The following is a 23,260-nucleotide window of genomic DNA, read 5'->3' as shown; positions in this document are numbered from 1 at the left end:
CCCCATTAGGTTTTGGCACCGTGAATAAATTTGAATAGAATAATTTGAACTTGTCCTCCAAAGGAACCACAACAACCACTCCCTGGGTTAAGAGATAGTTCAGAGTGGTCTGCAGATTGGACAGTCCTTGAGTGAGGGTTTAGGGACCTTCCTTTGTGATAGAAGTACTTTCCCTTCTGTGACTTCTTTGATGAATTTATCAAGTGCCTCATCATATAGACATCCTTCTTCGAAGAGCAAACGTATGAGGCAATATTTGAAAACAGCTTCAGCTGTCCAAGCTTTTAGCCATATGAATAGAAATTAGGGCAATTCTGGAGATTTAAGTCATGACATGTTCTAGGGCATCAACAAAAAAAAAAAGTTAGGTGGAAGGCAGTGTTTGCATGTGCTATGCCAAAGTTTGATCATGAAAGACATGGTCTTACTAGTTATTCATTGCCCCTGTCCAATTAGCTGTTGTCTGGAAAAGAGCAGGATCTGAGTGATAAAGGGGGGTCTGTAAAAGAGTCTCAAATTTTCTTTCAGCAGCATCTTTTAATGAAGCACCATCTGTAGGCAGAGTAAGAGGTCCACTATGGGAAAAGACCACTTTTTAGTGAACTCTTTTTTTTCCACTGAACAGAGTTCAGCAATGACTCTCGGAGTGAAAAATTTCTCAGTGTTAACCCAATCATAAAAAATTGCGTATACTATAGGCTCATGAATAGGAAAAGCCTTTTTAAACTTTGCAGGTCTCTTGGTAGCCAAGAGGGCATAGTGAGATGAAGAAAACAACGTCAAGGCTTTTTACATCAGGTGTATCAAAGGCTGGGTGTGAGAAGTCTCTCGCAGCCTCCTCCAACACTGCGTCTTGGTCCTCTTCATTCCCCTTAATGTCTGTATCCCCTAGAGATGGCATTTCACTTTAGAACTCCAGCAGAGACAGCGGTGGTGAAGCGAAGCATATAGGTGCATTTGTGCTTTTGGGCAGTAATGGCTGTATTAAAGCTGTTAGTTAGTTGATAGTTTTTTTTTAACATAGAATGAATACTTTTCAGTATAGTTTTTAACATATAATAAATACCATTCAGGAAATCTGAAATAAGGAGGATAAAGCAGTGCAGGGAGCACCTGGTCTTACTTGTCCATGTCAATAGTCCCAAAATCAGGGCCCAGGCTTCGCTTGTCATGATCGGCATATCCAGAGGGTCTTAGGGTCTGGGTTCCATAGAAATGGACCACAGACCTGGACCTGTAAAGCAGCCAACTACACGCATTGCACTTAGTGCCAAGGTCAGTGCCCAAGCAGGATCCAGTGCCTGAAGCAACAGCGTGGGGGTCTGGATATGGTTCCCAAGGTTATACCCAGGTTGCACCAATCCGGATGCACTGCTTCTATTGTTGAATTAGAAGACAGCGAGGAGTTAATTGAAGAATCCGAAGTAAAATAATAAAGTAAGGAAGAAATTATTTTTCTGTTTGGGAACAGTGGTAAATCACCTTTGAGCAAAAAACTTAAGTCTCATGGTGTATGGTAGGATTATAGGGGTACACACAGGGGTTTATGTTCAGCAAAACTTTGCCTGTGTCCAATCTCCTGAAGATACAACCATATAACACAGGGTCTATGAATATCCAGCATATATTCTGTACTGTATGATTATGAGAACACTGTAAAAGAGAACAAGGTGCATTCTTTAACAATGAGCCTTTTTACTTTATTTTAGAGGCAGTCTTTTTTTTTAACCTTCCTACGCTCCCCCATTGCCTGGAGAAAAATGGATTTTTGTAAAATCTTACCGTAAAATCCTTTTCTCTTAAGCTCATTGACAGACGCAGTCTTCTTGATTAATATCAAATAGGGTTATGCTGCCCTCTACAGGAGTAGGACTAGGCAGAAGGAAAACTTTCTGGCCACACCTTAGGGGCAGTCCCAGAGGGTATATCCTCTCTCTCTCTGCTCCAGGAAGTCAGATATGTCACAAAGCAGTGTTAGAGAATTTAACCCAACCCAACTTAAAAACAGAGGGCGGGTACTGCGTCTGTCAATGAGCTGAAGAGAAAAGGATTTTACAGTAAGATTTTACAAAAATCCATTTTTCTCTGTCGCTCATTGACAGACGCAGTCTTCTTGATTAATATCAAATAGGGACGTCCCAAAGCAGTGCCACAAATGAGGGGTGGGATAATAGAAATCAAATTTTAAATCCAGAAGGCCCAACCGGTGCCGACTAGAAGTCTTAAAGGCTCAACAAACCAAAGGATGAGACTCAACTGAAAATCCAACGGAAAAAACCCTTGAGGTAGACCAACGGTCTCCTCAAATTGCGGCCTGCAGAACCTTGCGGCCAAAAGAGGCATGCGCCGATGCCATCACATCAACTTTATAAAATTTTGTAAAGGTATGAACCGACGACCAGGTAGCCGCCTTGCAAACCTGGACCACTGACGCCTGATGGCGGAAGGCCCAGGAAGCACTAAGCGCCCGAGTGGAGTGTGCCTTAACAGGGAACCGAGGATTCCGACCCTTAATAGAATAAGCCTGTACCACCGTCTGTCTGATCCATTTGGAGATAGTCGCGGCAGATGCAGGCAACCCCTTTTTGGGGCCATTCGTGATCACAAAAAGTGAATCCGTTTTCCGAAACGAATCCGTAGTTTTCAGGTATACCCTGATTGCCCGAACCACATCCAAGGAATGTAACGCAAACTCCCGAGGATGACTGGGCTTAGGACATAGGGAAGGCAATACAATGTCCTCATTCAGATGAAACTCTGAAACCACTTTAGGAAGAAAGGATGGATTCGGACGAAGAACCACCTTATCCCTATGAACCACCAGATATGGGGAACGACAAGATAATGCGGCCAGTTCTGACACCCTGCGTGCAGAAGTGATAGCCACCAAGAAGGCCACCTTCTGGGATAACGTAAGCAAGGGAATCTCCCTGATATTTTCAAAGGGAGGTTTCTGAAGAACCGACAACACTAAATTAAGATCCCAGGGTGGTAAGGGTGCGCGCACTGGCGGAGCCAGGTGTCGCACCCCCTGGATGAAATTCCTCACCAAGGAATGAGTGGCCAAAGGTTTCTGAAAGAAGATTGCTAATGCTGAAACCTGACCCTTGATAGTGCTCAAGGACAATTTCTGCTCAACTCCCTGTTGCAGAAAGGCCAAGATTCGGGTCACCGAATAAGTACGTGGGGGAAATCCAAGAGATTCACACCACGCAATATAAGACCTCCATGTGCAATAATAGACTTTGCTGGAAGTCGCTTTCCTTGCTTTAATTAGAGTAGGAATAACTGAAGCTGACAAACCCTTGTCCTTCAGTACCTGAGTCTCAATGGCCAGGCCGTTGAAGCCAGCTATTGTAAAGCAAGATGGAAGATCCGTCCGTGAGGCAGCAGATCCTCCTTGAGAAGAAGTATCCAAGGAGCGTCCGCGACTAGCCTCACCAAGTCGACGTCCCAGGCTCGACGAGGTCCGTCCGGAGTTACCAGGATAACTGGAATTCCCTCCACCTCTATTCTGCGAGGAAGTTCCCGCAGAAACTAGAGAGGATGGAAAGCATACCGTAGCTGATACTGCCCCAACAGGGCGATCAGCGCGCCTTTTGCGTCCACTAGAGGATCGCGGGCGCGTGCTACAAACCTCCGCACCTTCCTGTTGAGCCGAGATGCCAACAGATCCACATCCAGGGTGCCCCAATGAAGGCACAGCTGGTGAAATACCCCTGGATGAAGGGACCCTACCCCTTATTACAGAGTCTGATGGATGAGATAATCTGCCTGCCAATCCTCTAGGTGATTGACCTAAGCCACAGCCGTGGCATTGTCCAACTGGATCCGAACCGGGCTGCCCTGGAGCTGCTCGGTCCAGTAAATCAGACACAGTCTGATCATTCTCAGTTCCCACACATTTATCGGAAACCTGGATACTATCGGAAGGAGTGACTTCCCCTGGGTGAGCATTGGAGACCGAAGCCACCAGACCAGAGACTTCCTGGTCCGCTCGCTCAACCGGATCCGTATGTCCAGGGAATCGGGATCCCGATTCCATTAGAAAAGAATCTCCCTTAGAAGAATTCTCCTGGAGGGAACTGGAAATGATCTTTGAAAACAGTGAAGAAAACGTTCTGCTCAAGGAACGGGAACTACCGCTCCCTGTAGCATACGAATGTTGGAAGGGAAGAATCGCACCGGTAGAAGGGATTGAAACTCTATCTTGAATCCCGACCGTACGACCTCCTGAACCCCTTTGTCCGGGATTCAGGAAAGTCATGGATCTGGAAACCGGTGAAGACGTCCCCCCACCCCAGAGATGGGTGGGGGCGCACCTTCAGGGTGTATTGGTTTTATCTTCAGGTTTGGCTGAGCCGGACTTTTGTTTCCCCGACCAGCGTCCTTTAAAACCCCCTGAAGGAGCTTTGCCCTTCTCGCTCGCCCCAGCGGAGCGAACAAACCTTTTATGAGCGGAAAAGGAAGGTCCTCGTCTGTTACGAGGTCCTCCCTTAGCAGTCTGTGGCAAAAAAGCGCTTTTATCCCCAGTGAGATCCTTTATAATCTCATCTAGGGTGGCCCCAAACAGGCGACCCCCCTGAAAAGGGAGATTAGCCAAGGCCTTCTTGGAACCTTGATCCGCCGACCAGCACTTTAACCACAACACGCGTCTGAGGACTACTGCTGACATCGACGCATGCCCTAACAAGGGAGTTGCGTCCAAAGCGGTGTCACAGATGAACTGTAGTCCCTGTATAATCTGCTCCATCAAATCGGATGCTGCCGGGGGGATACCTCTCCCCTTTAAGTCACGGCGTAACAACTTGGCCCATGCTGTCAATGTTTGTGAAACTAAACCAATGGCCACCACTGGCCTAAAGGCTGATCCTATCAGGGAAAAAACAGAGCGGGATTCGGCTTCCACCTTCCGATCCACCGGATCCTTAAGGACGGAGCGTCCTCCAATGGGATAACAGTGGCTTTATTTAATCTGGAAATCGGTGGGTCCACCACTGGTGGTACCGTCCATTTTTTAATGAGGGAATCCTCAAACGGATATCGCCTAGCAATGCGTTTGGAAATAGCAAGAGTTCGTTTGGGATGATCCCATTCCTCCTTAATCTTATTACTAAAGCATTTGGGTAAGGGAAAAACCTTCACCATCTTGGTAGGCTTACTAGTACCAAAGGGAATTTCCCTCTCGGTTACCTCTGCCGGTGTAACCTCCAATCTTAAGGTTTCCCGGACAGCCACAACTAGTGCGTCCACCAACGCTTCTTCTTGCGCTATGGCGGAGGCAGAAACGTCCTCCTCACTGTCTGAGGAGACATTACCTGAGACCACAGCCCCAGAGGAGGGACCTGCAGCTGCAGTGACCAGCTCAGAATCCGAATCTGAAGTATCAGATGAAATAGGGGTAGGCGGGGGTCGCTTTCTTGACCCCCGTCCCTGACAGGCCACCTCCACCCGGGATACCAAAGACTCCAAAACTGTAGATAATGCATCAATTACAAGTGGGGTACTGGAGGGCCCTGCGGCCACCTCGAGGGGATCAGGTGGGGATACATGTGTGGCAGGGTCCATGATTATACAAGACACTTGCCAGGAAACAAAAAAATAATTGCAAAGAAAAAACTTTTTTTTTTTTTTTTTGTAATCCCCCAGCGCAACAGTGCCCCTCAGTGTACCGGTTCCGGACCCCACAGAGAGAGAGAGACCCCAAGGCTCACCACCTGATGCACAGAAGTTTTATCCACCTGCTCTCAGCACTGTCTTGTTACAGACAGGAAGTCTTTTTGCACTTTTCCCGGGTAAAGGAGGCGGCTCCGCCCCTTTACACGCCTCTCGGCGCTGCCCTGCTCCTCCTCGAGGTAGCTGGGCGTTTTCAAAATGGCTGCCCCCATGCAGGAGACACAAGGCTACGCCAAAATGGCGACCTGCGGGAGATGGCAGCGGCCTGTCACCTATGGGAAGATGGCGGCGGCCTGCGGAGGATGGTATCGGCCTGTGCGGCCTGCGGGAGGTGTGGGAGGATGGCGACCTGCTGACGGATGGCGGCCTGCGGATGGCGGTAATCTAGGCCCAGGCATCGGCCTGTATTGCAGCCTTATGATCAGGTAGGGTCTATCCCCCATACATGGCCATCATTCACAGTAATGCCAGCCACTGACTTCAGTCATGGTCCTTAAACAGTGCACCCTCATACAGTGACCTTATATAGTCAGCTCCTAAACCAAGCCTCCTGGTTTCTTATACACAAAATCACACTCAAATGGGGGATTTGTAACACCTGTTATAGGATAGTGACCATCCCAGGGAGGGGCCCGCGTCCACCAACACACCCGTAGGGGGAGAGGGGGAACATTTTACTCACCATACCGGAACCAGGCGGGCGCCAACTCCTGACAGAACCCCTCTCCACCGAAGTGGGGGGGCTGTCGACCAATACGGACGCCGTGACTCAGTTTCCAACTGGTCGTTGGCGTCCAGGCGAGACGTTTAACTCGCAGGGTCAGTCCCTGTCCAGTGGGACTATGTCGCGGCCGACCCAGCGCGGAGCTAGGGCCTGCACGCGCTCGCAGGCTGACTGGGGTGACCACTGGATCTCAGCATCCAGCCCGTCGCCCAGTTTCAGCATACTTGCTTGAAGATCTCACAGGAACTGGAGAAAAAAAGCTGCCTAAAAAAGTTTCTAAAAAATCTTGCCAGGACCAAAGATCCCAGCAAGGAATTTAGGTCCTTACTCCTAACTAGACAGAAAAAAACTGACTTCCTGGAGCAGAGAGAGGATATACCCTCTGGGACTGCCCCTAAGGTGTGGCCAGAACGTTTTCCTTCTGCCTAGTCCTACTCCTGTAGAGGGCAGCATAACCCTATTTGATATTAATCAAGAAGACTGCGTCTGTCAATGAGCGACAGAGAAATACCTGTCATTTCCATGTGAGACTCTTCCTGCCTCCCCATAATGCAAAGCTTTGTGCCTGAGTGGCTAAATGAAGGGTTACAAAGAATTCAAATGCTATGAACAAAGGGAAGCATGTGGAAGTTAAGTAAATGCTGCAGAGTCTGCCTCCTGTAAAGTAAACTTAGTACTTTGCCTACTATGAGTTTTAATGGTTACCCTAATTTACTCTCCATGTATGCTCTTTGACTATTATCATTATAGCATTAACAGGCCGAGCTGTAGAAAATGGAGTGTGTGTGAAAGAACAGCCTGTCATATCACCAACACTGACGCTTTCAGAATCCACCTGCGTTACACCAATTATACAACCCCCATTCCAAAAAAGTTGTGACACTGTGTAAAATCTACATAAAAACTTGAAAATTTTATAAAACTAAAATTTACTATTTTAGGAGCAAAATAAAGTAATTTTGAAATTGATGGCAGCAACAGGTTTAAAAAAAAAAGCTGGGACAGAGCAACGAAAAGCTGGCAAATTAAGTGGTACTAACAAGAAAAAGCTGAAAGAACATTTTGCAACCTATAAGGTTAATTGGCAACAGTTCAGTAGTTCACCAATCTGAAAAGCTGCATCTGAAAATTGTTGAACAAACTCAGAATAATGTTCCTCATTGTAAAATCGTTAAGACTTTAAATATATATATATATATATATATATATATATATATATATATATATATATATATATATATATATGTATATATATATCATCTACAGTACACATCATCAAAGGATTCTGATAATTTGCAAAAGTGAAAAATAAAATAATTCAGCATCTTTTTCAGAGAAGAAGGCCTTGCATATTTCAGCTAGACAATGCTAAAGTGTATACTGCATCTATAACAACAGCATGGCTTGTTAGAAAAGAATCCAGGTGTTTAACTGTCCTATCTGCAGTCCAAACCTTTCACCATTTGAAAATATTTGGAGCATCTGGAAACAGAAAATAGGATAAAGACACAGGACTGTTGAGCAGGTAGAATCCTATTTCAGGCAAGAATGGGACAACATTACTTTCACAAAACCCTAGCAACTGGTCTCCTCAGTTCCCAGACATTTATAGAGTGTTGTTAAAAGAAGAAGGGATGCTATATTGCAATAAACATGGCCATGACCCAACTTTGAGACGTGTGTTGCTGCCATCAATTTCATTTTTTTTTTTTTTTTTTTAAATAGTACATTTTCTCAATGTATTTGATGTTCTTTTGTGAATAGAAAATGGTTTTTAAAAAATTTGCAAACTGTTGCATTTTGTTTTTACGTACATTTTACACATCATTCCAACTTTTTTTGGAACAGAATTTAACAGTAAGTAGACCAGAATTAACTAGCATGGGAGATGGCTCTTATTTCGTGCAAAAACCAGGGCTTAAAGCTGAGCTCCATGAGAAGGAAATAGTGTCTAGGACAACAGGCTTATGTATTGTTATTGTATACTTCTTCCAGATATGTGCCGTAATCTAGTTTAAAACTTTAACTCTGTGCACGTTACACAGCCTTTTCTGACTTGTCTCTATGGATTAAGTTTATATAGTTGCTAATATTACAATTTAATCAACTTTGCTGAATATCTCCCTATTTGCTTTCTGTGAATGTTTTAATATGAGCAGAAAAAAGCTGAAGCTAAAGCTGTTTGAAACATACTACAAGATAAACCTTTGGCTTAGGAGGCCATTTAGTAGACGTTGAAGAGAAGAGGTTCTCCACTGTCATCAGAGCCCCAACAGAAGAACAGTATTTTTCCTGCAGCTTGTCTTCACCTTTACTGGCCCCAAAAGTGCAGCAAGCAGGCATAGAAGTGGGATTTCCTGTCTCGTGTGAGTTGTGCTGCTAGTCAGCATCATATTCAAAGTAGTTCTGAATGACTTCCATTATTAAAAGCTCCCTTGTGATAGCTAGGCAATACTGCAAGAGATACAAAATAAACTAGAGAGGATAACCATAGAATGCAATGCAATGGTATTTTTTTCACTTTCAAGTACAACTTGATAAACATACGTACCTGTGGGTACAGAGAAAACGTTTCTGAAAACCGGAAAGAATTGGGGTCATCCTTCTGATATTCTCCAAATTTCTGACACTATAGGAAAAAGACAGACCCTGGTTTTTACAAAAAATCCTTGGAAGGATCAAATAAACAAAATAGAAAATATCACAAAACCCCCCAGAGAACTGGTAGAATGTAAAGTGAAACGTGGCATACAATTGTAATACCCATCAAATGTAATAAGATTTGTGTATTTTTACAATGGGCTTAAAAATAATACTGCCTTAATTAGCTCAGTAAATTCCTATTTATCAGAAGTTTGTTGAATCTAAAAAAGGTTAGAAAAAAAATCATAACCTTCTCAAATGTTTTTCCTAATACAAAAGGCCTGATTTCAGTTAAAGGCACAAACTAGTTTAAGCAACACTGTCATAATGTGTTAACTTCATTGTTAGCATAACTTGCAAATGTTTATTATGTTTTTCATATAACTGCCCACTTTACGTACAAATCATTGCTGACAACATCTTACCAGTCGAATGAGCTGCCGATCAAGCCATCTCAAGACATCTGGACCCTCTTCGGTCTCTGCTCTGTAAACAGCCAGCCTGGCCATGAGGATAGCTGCTGCCTCTTGATCAAAAGATGCTGCAATATTCTGAATCTGAGTCTGAGCATCAGCCCAACTAAAAAAACAAATCATATGATGGTAAATAAGAATGTACTTTATATAATACTTTGGAAAACAAATATGCCTTAGGCCTCTTTCACACGGGCGCTCCGTATGTCCATATATCACCCCATCCGTTCGCGGGTGATATACGGACATAATGCGTGTCAATGGGATTGCGGATGTCAGCAGATGACCATCCGCTGACATCCGATTTGCGTCCTTTCAGTTCTGCTCCGTTTTTTGGAACGGAACAGAACCCTATTTTTCTTCTGTTTAAAAAACGGAAAGGACGCAAAATCGGATGTCAGCGGTGTCATCCGCTGACATCCGCAATCCCATAGACATACATTATGTCCGTATATCATCCGCAAACGGATAGGATGATATGCGGACATACGGACCGGATGACACAAGTGTCATCCGTGTCCGTAAAAAAAAAAAAAAAAAAAAAAAAAAAGTGCCGGAACGGATCGCAATACGGTCCACTCCGTGTGAAAGAGGCCTTAATGGAAAAAACGGAATTTTTGTAAAATCTTTCTCTGAGTCCTCCGACAGTCGCCGCCATCTTCATATTCGTCACAATGGGGTATTAGACTTTGCTCCGTAGGAGTAGCTAGGCAACAGAATATGTTAATATTAAAGCTTTTAACATATCCCACCCCCAGGGGGTGGTCCCCTCAGTCAATACCCTCCTACTTCCTGTATCCATACCTCAGTTTCAGTGGAATAGCAGTAGAGTATACAACCAAACCCCAAAGAGGGGCGGGGGCGGCGACTGTCGGAGGACTCAGAGAAAGGAATTTTACAGGTAAGATTTTACAAAAATTCCGTTTTCTCTTACGTCCTTTTGGGGACGTCCCAAAGCAGTGCAAACATGAGAGGTGGGAAACGCAGCCGCGCCTAAGGCAACGCAGTCTCCACATCAAAGAAAGGAACCTTACCAAAGGAAGGAAACCAGCTGGGCAACATGAGAAAAAACTTGCTCAACAGGAGCAATAACCCAGGAAAAAACAAATAATCCTAGGGACAAAAACATATCCCAAACAGCCAAGGAGCCCAAAACAAGGGGCTCTAAGGAACTGCCGCACTAAGAACCTTGCGGCCAAAGGAAGCATCTGCCGATGCCTGAACATCCACTCTGTAGAATTTTGTGAAGGTGTGCACGGTCGACCAAGTCGCCGCCTTACACACCTGGGCCACAGAAGCCCCATGACGACAGGCCCAAGACGTACTCAGAGATCTGGTAGAGTGCGCCTTCACAGGCACAGGGGGAACTTTCCCCTTCAAAGCATAGACCTGTTCAATGGTCTGTCTGATCCATTTGGCCATGGTAGAAGCCAACGCCGCCATGCCCTTCCGAGGACCCTTCGGAAGGACAAACAAGGAATCCGACTTGCAAAAGGATTCAGTCGATTTCAGGTAAACCCTAATCGCCCGAACAACATCCAAGGAGTGCAACTCCACCTCCTTCGGATGTTTAGGCTTCGCGCAGAGCGAAGGCAAGACAATGTCCTCATTGAGGTGAAATTCCGAAACCCTCTTCGGAAGAAAAGAGAAAAGAAGGGTTAGGTCGCAAGACCACCTTGTCCAAGTGAATGATCAGATACGGAGACTTGCAGGACAAAGCTGCCAGCTCCGACACTCTGGGAGCCGAAGTGATCGCCACCAAAAAGGCGACCTTCTTAGACAACATAGACAACGAGATCTTCCTGATCTGTTCAAAAGGAGCATGTTGTAACACGGACAGAACAAGATTCAAGTCCCAAGGGGGCAGAGGTTCCCTCCTAGGAGGGACCAGATGTCGCACCCCTTGAACAAAAGTGCTAACCAAGGAGTTAGATGCCACAGGACGTTGAAAAAGAACGGCCAGCGCAGACACCTGACCCTTGATCGTAGCCAGCGCCAAACGCTGGTCAACACCCGTTTGAAGGAAGGACAACACCCTAGACACCGAGTATGTGTGAGGTGAAAACCCCCTGGACTCGCACCAGGCAAAATAGGCCTTCCAAGTACGGTAATAGACCTTCCCCGAGGAAGACTTCCTCGCGTTGATCAAAGTGTGAATGACCTCAGGGGAGAGACCCCTGTTCTTCAGGACCTCGGTTTCAACAGCCAGGCTGTTAAAGCCAGCGACTGTAAAGCAGGATGGAATATCGGCCCTTGAGACAGGAGATCTTCTCGAAGGGGTAGACGCCACGGGGCGTCGACCGCCAGATTCACGAGGTCTGCGTACCAGGACCGGCGAGGCCAGTCCGGTGCCACAAGAATCACTGCGTTTGGTTCCGAGGTCAACCTGCGAAGGAACCTGGACAGCAATTGAATCGGTGGGAACGCATACATCAGTCGGTACTGATGCCACGGAGCTACCAACGCGTCTGACGCGTCTGCCCGAGGATCGCGTGTCCTTGCCACGAACCGTTTCACCTTGTTGTTCAGACGAGACGCGAACAGGTCCACCTCCGGAAGACCCCACTTCGCGCACAGCATCTGGAAGACATCCGGGTGGAGGGACCATTCCCCCTGGTCAAGGGTCTGGCGGCTCAGATAATCCGCCTGCCAGTTCTCCACCCCCGGAATGCGAACCGCCGATATTGCCAGGACGTGTGTCTCGGCCCAAGACAGAATTTCGGCCACTTCCTGAGCCGCTCGGGCACTCCTGGTGCCCCCTTGGTGATTGATGTAAGCCACCGCCGTGGCATTGTCCGTCTGCACCCGAACCGGACAGCCCTGCAGCCTGTCCGTCCAACGTCGAAGGCAGAGGTTTATCGCTCGCAATGCCAGAATGTTGATCGGAAGGGAGGATTCCTCCTCCGACCAAGTACCCTGGGCGGACAGAACGCCCAGAACACCACCCCAGCCCGACAGGCTGGCATCCGTGGTGATCACCGTCCATGAAAGAGGACGAAAAGACTTGCCCCCCGACACCGACGGGGACTGGAGCCACCACAGAAGATCCCTTCTGGTGCGATGACTCAACGAAATCTGGACAGCTGGACAGGATCTCCGCCTGGAGACCCCGCGTGTGAAACCGGGGCGAAAGGAATCGCCTCGAAAGCCGAGACCATCAATCCCAGACACCCCATGCACATCCGGAGGGACGAACACGGAGCGTCCCTGAGGGACCTGACTTCTTCCTGAAGAGTCCTGAGTTTGTCGTCCGGAAGGAAGACCTTCGCCTGGTCCGAGTCCAGGATCATTCCCAGGTAGGGAAGACGAATCGACGGACACAGCGTCGACTTTGGAAAATTTATCGTCCAACCAAACTCCTGCAGAGTCTGCATCGTGATGGACAGGGCCTCCACCAGACCCTGGCTGGTCGCAGACCGAACCAGAATGTCGTCCAGATAGCCCAGGACAGAGATGCCCTGGGCTCTCAACAAAGCCAGAACCGGTGCAAGCACCTTGGTGAAAACCCGTGGAGCCGAAGCGAGGCCAAAAGGTAACGCCACGAATTGGTAGTGATCCTCCGCAATGGCGAATCGCAGGTACCTCTGGTGACCCTCGAAAATCGGGATGTGAAGGTACGCATCCTTCAAGTCGATGGAGGCCATGAATTCCCCTGGAACCAGGGCAGCCACCACCGACCGCAGAGATTCCATGCGGAACTTGCGAACCCGCACAAAGCGGTTCAAAGCCTTCAAGTCCAGAATTGGACGTACCTTGCCCTCCTTCCTGGGCACGGTGAACAGATTGGAATAGAACCCCTGAAATCTGTCCCGATGAGGCACCGGAACCACTTCTCCCTAAGCCCGCAGGTCCCGCACCGCTAGGTGCAGATCCCGCAAACGCTCCGGAGACAGTTGAAGATTTGAGGGAAAAAATCTGCTCTCCGGCCGAGAGAGAAACTCGATCTTGTAGCCAGACCGAACGATTTCCTAAACCCACCTGTCCCGAACACGGGCCAGCCAGGGTTGAAGAAAACCGAGCAAGCGTCCCCCCCACCCCAGAACTGGGTGAGGGCGCCCCTTCAGGCCTCATTGTTTTGGGCAGCGGGTCCAGACTGGCCGGACTTCTGCTTACCTGACCACGGCTTCTTTTGGGAGCCTTGACCCTTAAATGGCTTGCCCTATAGTGCGACCGAAAGGCACGAAAGGACCCCTGAGAGGGCCGAAAGGAAGCATGCTTCTTACCAGGAGCCGCCTTAGCCTTGTGGGATTGGTGTAAGAGCGTGCTCTTACCACCCGTGATTCCCTTTATCAGTGTATCCAAGGAGTCGCCAAAAAGGCGAGATCCATCATAGGGCAGATTGGCGCGAAGGTCTTGCGCGAAGATTGGTCCACAGACCAACACTTCAACCAAACCAGGCGGCGAGACAATACCGCCACACTGTGTACACGTGCAACCAACGGTACTATATCCAAGTCCGCATCACACAAATACATGACACCCTGATGGATTTGATCCACCATATCCAATGTCGCCGGTGAGGCAGAATCAGCCACCAGGACGCGTCTAAGCACCTGCGTCCAACTCGCGACAGCCTGGGCTGCCATAAGTGAAGCAAATAGAGCTTTCAGCATAGAACCCGTAATAGAATAAGTATGACGGGCAAGAGACTCCAGCCTCCTGTCCGTGGCATCCCGGAACACCGGGGCATTCCATGAGTGCAAGCTCTTCAGACGAGCCAGGGGGAGAATTATCAACCCCTTCAACCTCAGCCTCCACCTCGGACCCCACAAGATCCAGGGAGGAACGGGACCCTGATAAGGAGACCCCAGCCATAGCAGCCCCATCACCATCACCCTCTGAATCAGAGGAAATTGAAACTCTGGGCCGTTTAGTGGATTGAGCAGCCACAAGCATTTGCACCTGAGCAGCAAGGTTAGCCACAACTGTAGCCAAATCCCCCCCTGGGGGGGAAACGGCAGTCCCCTGGCCTCCTACCAATGTGGTAGGAAATTTGCTTTCCTGAAAATCCATGCCCCAAAGTATGTGGAAGAATAAAGGGTTAACTGCCCCTTTAAAAAGCGCGGCGAGCGCAGCCCACCGCACACACACACCAGCACAAGCCTACCCCCACAGGGAAAAAGTACAACTCAGGCAAGGATACAGGGATAGGGAGGTAAAAACCTGGAGAGACCGCCGCTGCTGCTGCCTCGATCGGTGCGCCCAGGAAAAAGGAAGTGATGTCACGCAGGGCGCTCTATTAAAGCCTATGGAAGGCTACAAGAAAATGGCCGCCTGCAGTGCTACCATGCGGCCGGAGCGAGCGCCGCCAAAATGGCGGCATTTGACACCGAAACGCCGCTCCTCCACCACAGCGAAACCGCCAAAAACACATGCAGCAAATAAAAAATAATGGCGGACCGCCGCAGCGGTCGCAGCAATGTGCATAACACGATACAATCATGCCCCTCAGCACACAGCCTGTCACACAGTGAGACACAGCACATAAAACTGACACAGAACAGTGCAGCATAGCCCCCCTCCTTGCAGCCCACAGAATGCAGCCAGCAGACAGGGAGTCCAACAGTGTGACCAGAGGCAGGGTTACACAGTCCCAGACTGACACCCCCCAAACAGACAGGTCCCCACACAGATACACTTACCTCCTAAATGGCGTGGGGAACCCGCACAGGCGAACAAGCCACTGCACATGTGACAGGGAGAGTAGCATCCAGGACGCAAAAGAACTGAGGTTGAGAAACCGCACAGCGTCCAGTGAGGTAGCCACCTCACCATAGCATCCCTGCACCGAACAGGGATGGGTCGTTCAGAATGCCAGGAGAAGTACCTGACTGAACGCTCGATGGCAGGCTGGGAAGCCACTGACCCACAACCTGCGACCAGGGGGATCAGCCCGAGACCCAGCCCGCATGATCCTCTTCATCAGAAGACCTAACTAATGCTGACAAAAGTAACAGCTAAGTAAAGAAATAGAAAAAAACTTTAAATAAAATCAAAAAAGAAGAGAAAGGCTGAGACAAAATGCCCCAGCATAGAGACATCCAGCTACTCATGACAAGCTAGACATTGAAACTGAGGTATGGATACAGGAAGTAGGAGGGTATTGACTGAGGGGACCAACCCCCTGGGGGTGGGATATGTTAAAAGCTTTAATATTAACATATTCTGTTGCCTAGCTACTCCTACGGAGCAAAGTCTAATACCCCATTGTGACGAATATGAACATGGCGGCGACTGTCGGAGGACGTAAGAGAAACATACATTTCAATAATAAGTGCATTTTAGAGAACACTGTACTGGTCGATGAAAATTTCACTTTTAGACTATGAGGGCTGCCCAGGGCTGACAGTGCATTACTCTTCATGTTCAGTGGCCTTATACACCATAGAGGTAGGTTTGGTGATGGCCATTATTCCTTATGACATATGTGTCAGATTGAAGACTTGGATTGACAGAATCTCATCATCATGCTGCACTACCATGCACTGTGGTATGCTGCATTGCCAAAAAAAAAAAATGAGTGCATATTTTTTGGTGTGTTTTCAAATGAATGGGTTGTCTAAACGCACTGCACGTCAACTAGAATTATTCAAGGTTTAGAAAGACACTAGAAAAGCGGATCACCATGTCAGCCCTGGGAAAGCTCTGCAGTGTAAAAGTGGCATTAGCCTTGAAGTCTAAAATGTCTGTGAGAAACAGTAAGAAAAAAAACGTGTAAAAAATGTACTTGATCTTCAGAAGCCTTGGCTGACATTTTTAAAAAGAGAAGTATGGCCAAAGCTTTTTTGGCCATACTTCTCCTCTGGCTCACAGGAAATCACTTATTTCTGCACTCCTGTGACCCAGATTCAGCCATTAGTAGGCTAAAGTCCACTGATAACTGACATTACAGGGCTGGTCCAGGCTCTGCAGAGATCCAGACAATGTCGGATTCACCCAGATGCCTGACTGGCAGCTGGCTCAACCTCTCATTACGCCACTGAGGGCCTGAGACAGCCATTTCTGCCCCCTTCAGTGAGTTCTGAAGGGGCAGAGCAGAGAGGTTGTGATTAGCAGTCATGTGATCACTCAGTTTATGGTCTCAAAGACAGAAGCTTTAACAGATTACAACAGCCTCCAGCAAAAAAAAATAGCATGGGTTAAATTAAGTGTCAAAGTAGCATGAGAAACAGGAGGCAACCATTTAGTTCTAAAAAAAAATTAAAAATGGAAAAAAAAAACACTATATTATTCGGTGGTCACCCTGAAAAACATTTCCTATAATATGCATTACAACAATAAATGAAACTGCACACAAACAAGTGCCAGTGGATCTACAATACTTTGGCTCCAGGCCTCAACATAAAGGCAGAAACAATACATCTCCTTTTCATTAATATCAACTACTTTCGACGCATATGCATCACACTTGGAAAGCAGAAAACATCTTTCAAATAATAAACAACATACAGTGATTATGCAATGATCATTAGACACTATCAATTAATCAACAACTCCCACCACGTTGATAGTCCCAGTAATGAGTGCCTCTTTGGAGTTCCTGTGTTTTCTTCTCTGTACTCATACTACACTAGCAACTCATACAGCCTCTTTGGTCCACAGCTATGATGTCTGGGCATTAAAGAGCTCTAGAAATTTAGCAAAACAACTTACCGCATTACAACATGAGATTACTAAGGTTTGTTTGGTATGACAAACAGAGCTATAGACCAGTGAGCTTTCACTTTACAGATTAGAACAAACATGCAAAAAGTAACACACAATAAAAAAAAAAAAAACTGGATTTATCGTAAAACACTTTTCTCTGAAAATTCATTGACAGACGCAGCTCCATCTTCATTACTAGAAGGGTTATGAGCCTCCCATCAGGAATAGGCACTAGGCAGGCAAAAAGCTTAACCACACCTATGGGGGCTGTCCCTGCAGGCATAACCTCTCACACTCTACTATTATTAGTCAGTATAGTTGCAAGCAGTGTTCAGAATACAAAAAACCCCATACGCTCAGAAGTAGAGGGGCGGGTGCTGCGTCTGTCAATGAACTTCAGAGAAAAGGATTTTACGATAAGTTCTTACAAAAATCCAGCTTTCTCTATCATTCATCGACAGACACAGCTCCATCATTATTACTAGTAGGGATGTAACAAAGGGGTGAGGGGTGGGAATGGGATTCATGAGGGGTGGGAAGACAGCGCAAAAAACAAACATAAGTCCCCCAAAGGCTAAACGTAGCCAATCAAGTAACATGGAGCTCAACCAGGAACAACCGAAGCTCTCCCAGAACAAAATTACACCCTCAAAGAGAAACTAAAAAAGAGTTCGCTTTCAAACTGCAGCCTGCAAAACCTTACCCAGTGAAGGCGCATTCTACGAGAGCGCTGAGTGCCTCTTGGACTTTTCGCCAGCATGTCTACTTTTTAGAATTTTGTAAACGCATGCACAGACGACCATGTTGCTGCCTTGCACACTTGCAGCACTGAAGCCTGATGGGGAAAAGCCATCAGGCTTTTACGGTAAGATCTTACAAAAAAATGGATTTTTGTAAAATCTTACCGTAAAATCCTTTTCTCTTAGCTCATTGACAGACGTAGTCCTCGGTGATACACCACCTTCGGGTTATGTTGCCTCCACAGGAGCAGGACTAGACAGGAAATTAAAAAGCTCTGGCCACACCCTAGGGGCAGTCCCAGAGGGTATATCCTCTCTCTCTCTGCCTCAGCAAATCAGTTATGTGAAAAAGCAGTCTTTAGAGATTTTAACCCAACCCAACTCAAAAAACAGAGGGGCGGGGACTACGTCTGTCAATGAGCTAAGAGAAAAGGATTTTACGGTAAGATTTTACAAAAATCCATTTTTCTCTAGCGCTCATTGACAGACGTAGTCCTCGGTGATACACCACCTTCGGGACGTCCCAGAGCAGTATCACAAATGAGGGGTGGGAAAATGGAAATCAAATCCCAATCTAGAAGGCCCAACCGGTGCCAACTAGAAGTTTACAATGCTCATCCTTAATGAGATTTTTTTTTTTTTTCAAACAGAAAAAAACCCTCGAGGTAGACCACCGGTCTCCTCAAATTGCGGCCTGCAAAACCTTGCGGCCAAATGAGGCATCCGCCGATGCCGTCACATCAATTTTATAGAATTTTGTAAAGGTATGTACCGACGACCAGGTGGCCGCCTTACATACCTGGACCACTGACGCCTGATGGCGAAAGGCCCAGGAAGTACTGAGCGCTCGAGTGGAGTGCGCCCTAACAGGGAACGGAGGACTCTGAACCTTAATAGAATAAGCCTGTACCACCGTTTGTCTAATCCATTTGGCAATGGTCGCGGCAGATGCAGGCAAACCCTTTCTGGGGCCATCCGTGATCACAAAAAGTGAATCCGTCTTACGGAATGATTCCGTAGCTTTCAGGTATACCCTGATTGCTCGAACCACATCTAAGGAATGCAACGCATGTTCCCGATGATGCTTGGGCTGAGGACACAAGGAAGGTAGTACAATATCTTCATTCAGATGAAAATCTGAAACCACCTTAGGAAGAAAAGATGGCTTAGGATGAAGTACTACCTTATCCCTATGAATCACTAGGTATGGGGACTGGCATGATAATGCAGCCAGTTCGGACACCCTGCGAGCAGAAGTAATAGCCACCAAGAAGGCCACCTTCTGGGATAAAGTAAGCAAGGGAATCTCCCTGATGTTTTCAAAGGGAGGTTTCTGTAGAACCGACAAAACCAAATTAAGATCCCAGGGCGGTAAGGGCGCGCGGACTGGAGGAGCCAGGTGCCGCACCCCCTGGATGAAATTCCGCACCAAGGACTTGGTAGCTAAAGGTTTCTGAAAGAAGATTGCTAATGCTGAAACTTGACCCTTGATGGTGCTCAAGGCTAGCTTCTGCTCAACCCCTTGTTGCAAAAAGGCCAATATTCGAGTCACCGAATAGGTACGTGGAGGAAATCTTAAAGATTCGCACCACGCAATATAAGTCTTCCATGTGTGATAATAGACCCTGCTGGAAGTCGCTTTCCTTGCTTTAATAAGGGTAGGAATGACTGAAGTAGACAAACCTCTGTCCTTCAGTACTTGGGTCTCAATGGCCAGGCCATTAAACCCAGCGACTGTAAAGCATGATGGTAAATTGGTCCTCGAGACCACAGACACTCCCTGAGACGAAGTTCCCACGGAACGTCTGCGACTAGCATGTCCAAGTCGGCCAGGCCGGCTTGAGGAGGCCAGCCTAGAATTTCAAGGACCACTGGCGCTGATAGAATCTGAACCAGGCGTCCCTAGAGGTATCTGGCCCCGACCATCCGAGAAAGTCTGGTCGTTTTCTGTTCCCACACATTTATCAGATACCTGATTGTTATCAGGAAGGGTGATCTTTTCTGGTTGAACCTCAGGGACCGAAGTCACCCGACTAGAGGCTACTTGGCCTATCTGGTCAACCAGATCCGATTCCTGTGAGGTATAGGGACTAATCTTAGGAAAAGGTAAAGGAAAAGATCTATTCAGGGAACGGTAACTACCGCTTCCTGTAGTACTTAAATGTTGGAAGGGAAGAATCGCACCGGTAGTAGTGGTTGAAGCTCGATCTAATGTCCTGAATACCGGTGAAAACGTCCCCCCACCCTGAAACCGGGTGGGGGCGCACCTTCAGGCTGTGTACTCCTTTGCTTCGGGTTTGGCTGAATCAAAATCCAGAAGGCCCAACCGGAGCCAACCAGAAGCATCAAGGGACTCATCGAAACAAAAAGATGAGACCTAAGTGAAAAAACCCAACAAACCCTCGAGGTAGACCAACAGTCTCCTCAAACAGCGGCCTGCAGGAACCTTGTGGCCAAAAGAGGCATCCGCCGATGTCAGCACCTCAACCTTATACAATCTTGTAAAGGTATGAACCGACGACCAAGTAGTCGCCTTGAAAACCTGAACCACTGACGCCTGATGGCGGAAGGCCCAGGAAGCAATAAGCGCCCGAGTAGAGCGCGCCTTAACAGGGAACGGGGGATCCCGACCCTTAAATAGAATAAGCCTATACCACCGTCTGTCTGATCCATCTAGAGATGGTCGCGGCAGAAACAGGCAACCCCTTCTTAGGGCCATCCGTGATCACAAACAGTGAATCCGTCTTACGAAATGAATCCGTAGTATTCAAGTATACCCTGATCGCCCGAACTACATCCAAGGAATGCAACGCAAATTCTCGAGGATGACTGGGCTTAGGACACAGGGAAGGCAATACATTGTCCTCATTCAACTGAAACTCTGAAACCACCTTAGCAGAAAGGATGGATTCGGACGCAAAACAACCTTATCCCTATGAACCACCAGATATGGGGAACGACAGTATAATGCAGCCAGTTCTGACACCCTGCGTGCAGAAGTAATGGCCACCAAGAAGGCCACCTTCTGGGATAAAGTAAGCAAGGGAATCTCCCTGATATCTTCAAAGGGAGGTTTCTGAAGAACCGACAGCACCAAATTAAGATCCCAGGGCGGTAAGGGTGCGCGCACTGGTGGAGCCAGGTGTCGCACTCCCTGGATGAAACTCTGCATCAAGGAATGAGTAGCCAGAGGCTTCTGAAGGAAGATTGCTAATGCTGAAACCTGACCCTTGATAGTGCTCAAGGTCAGTTTCTGCTCAACCCCCTTTTGCAAAAAAGCCAATTTTCGGGCCACTGAATAAGAACGTGGAGGGAACCCAAGGGATTCACACCACGCAATATAAGACTTCCATGTGCGATGATAGACACTTTTCTGGAAGTCGCTTTCCTTGCTTTAATTAGAGTAGGAATCACTGAAGTTGACAACCCCTTGTCCTTCAGCACCTGCGTCTCAATAGCCAGGCCGTTAAGCCAGCGATCGTAAAGCAGGATGGAAGATCGGTCCCTGCGACAGCAGATCCTCCCTGAGAGGAAGTCGCCAAGGAACGTCTGCGACCAGCCTGACCAGGTCGGCGTACCGGACCCGACGAGGCCAGTCCGGAGCTACCAGGATAACTGGCATACAATAGCTGATACTGCCCCCACGGGGTGATCAGCGCGTCTGCGGCGTCTGCTAGAGGATCGCGGGAGCGAGCCCCAAACCTCCGCACTTTCCTGTTGAGCCAAGATGCCAACAGATCTACATTCGGGGTGCCCCAATGAAGGCACAGTTGGTGGAATACCTCTGGATGAAGAGACCATTCCCCTTGATCCAGAATCTGACGGCTGAGATAATCTGCCTATCAATTCTCCCCGGAATGAATACCGCAGAGAGAGCTGGAACAATCTGTTCCGCCCAACGAAGAATGCTGGCCACTTCTATGGCCACCAGGACACTCTTGGTGCCCCCCTGGTGATTGACGTAAGCCACTGCTGTGGCATTGTCCGACTGGATCCGCACCGGGCTGCCCCGGAGCTGCTCAGTCCAATGAATCAGACAAAGTCTGATCGCTCTTAGTTCCAATACATCTATCGGTAACCTGGACTCTTCCAGGGACCAAAGCCCCTGAGCAGATAAATTGCCGAGAATTCCTCCCCACCCGGATAGACTGGCATCCGTGGTGACAATCGTCCAGTATATTGGAAGAAATGACTTCCCCTGGCTGAGCATCTGAGACCGAAGCCACCAGACCAGAGACTCCCTGGTCCACTCGCTCAGTCGGATCCGATTGTCCAGGGAATCTGGATTCCGGTTCCATTTGAGAAGAATCTCTCTCTGAAGGATTCGGGTATGGGACTGGGCAAATGGTACTGCCTCGAAGGAAGCCACCATCAAACCCAGGACCCTCATGCAAGTCCGAAGGGAAGGCCAGTTGTCGGATAGTAACAACTGAATCGTTGATTGAATCTTCTGGAGTTTCTCCACAGGGAGAAACACTTTTGCCCTGGATGTGTCTAAAATTAGACCCAGATATTCCAGCCTCCTGGTGGGAACCAGAGATGACTTCTGCAAGTTCACCAGCCACCCGAACTCTTGCAAAGAGATCATGGTGATCTCCAAGTTTAGCAACAGAGTCTACGGAGACTCCGCACGGAGCCGAAGATCGTCTAGGTAACCTAGAATCGATATATTTTCGCTGTCGCAACAGCGCCAACACTGGGGCCAACACCCTTGTGAAGACCCGGGGAGCCGAGGCGAGACCAAAGGGTAACGCCGCAAACTGATAATGGTTCTCCTCTACGGAAAAACGCAGAAAACGCTGATGTCCTGCGTAAATGGGAATGTGAAAATAGGCATCCTTGATGTCTATGGACGCCAGAAAATCCCCCTGATGCAGGGAGGCCGCTACTGTGCGAATGGACTCCATTTTGAATTTTTGTACCCTGACAAAAAGATTGAGTGCTCTTAAGTCCAGAATTGGACGCACCTTGCCCTCTTTTCTGGGTATTGTGAATAGGTTCGAATAGAACCCCTGAAAACGCTCTGTCCAAGGAACGTGGACCACCACTCCTTGTTGCATTAAATCCGTTACTGCCCCCCGCAAAGCTTCTAAGCGATCCGGGGATAGTCGGATATTGGAAGGGAAGAATCGCACCGGTGGGAGTGATTGAAACTCGATCTTGTATCCTGACCGTATGACTTCGCGAACTCACTTGTCCGGGATTCTGGAAACCGGCGAAGACGTCCCCCCCACCCCGGCTATGGGTGGGGGCGCACCTTCAGGCTTTAGTAGTCTTATCTTCAGGTCTGGAAGAGCCGGACTTTTGTTTACCCGACCGGCGCCCCTTGAAACCTCCTGGAGGAGCTTTGGAGGGCT

The 23,260-nt window shown here is 47.9% G+C and overlaps 1 protein-coding gene across 1 annotated transcript in view; it reads right to left on the bottom strand.

Annotated features, from left to right (window-relative positions):
• The window catches only part of SEC23A (SEC23 homolog A, COPII coat complex component), a 342,836-nt gene that overhangs the window by 77,789 nt on the left and 241,787 nt on the right, over positions 1–23,260 (bottom strand). Inside the window, exons 14-15 of the mRNA XM_082242896.1 lie at positions 9,469–9,622; positions 8,952–9,029 (exon numbers count right to left, since the gene is read on the bottom strand). Of these exons, the coding sequence (XP_082099022.1) occupies positions 8,952–9,029; positions 9,469–9,622 (232 nt within the window). The remainder of the gene's footprint in view (positions 1–8,951; positions 9,030–9,468; positions 9,623–23,260) is intronic.

Source organism: Pelophylax lessonae (assembly GCF_965119305.1).
Source record: "Pelophylax lessonae genome assembly, chromosome: 13".
NCBI classification, from domain to species: domain Eukaryota; kingdom Metazoa; phylum Chordata; class Amphibia; order Anura; family Ranidae; genus Pelophylax; species Pelophylax lessonae.
This window is presented reverse-complemented; position numbering and strand designations above follow the sequence as displayed.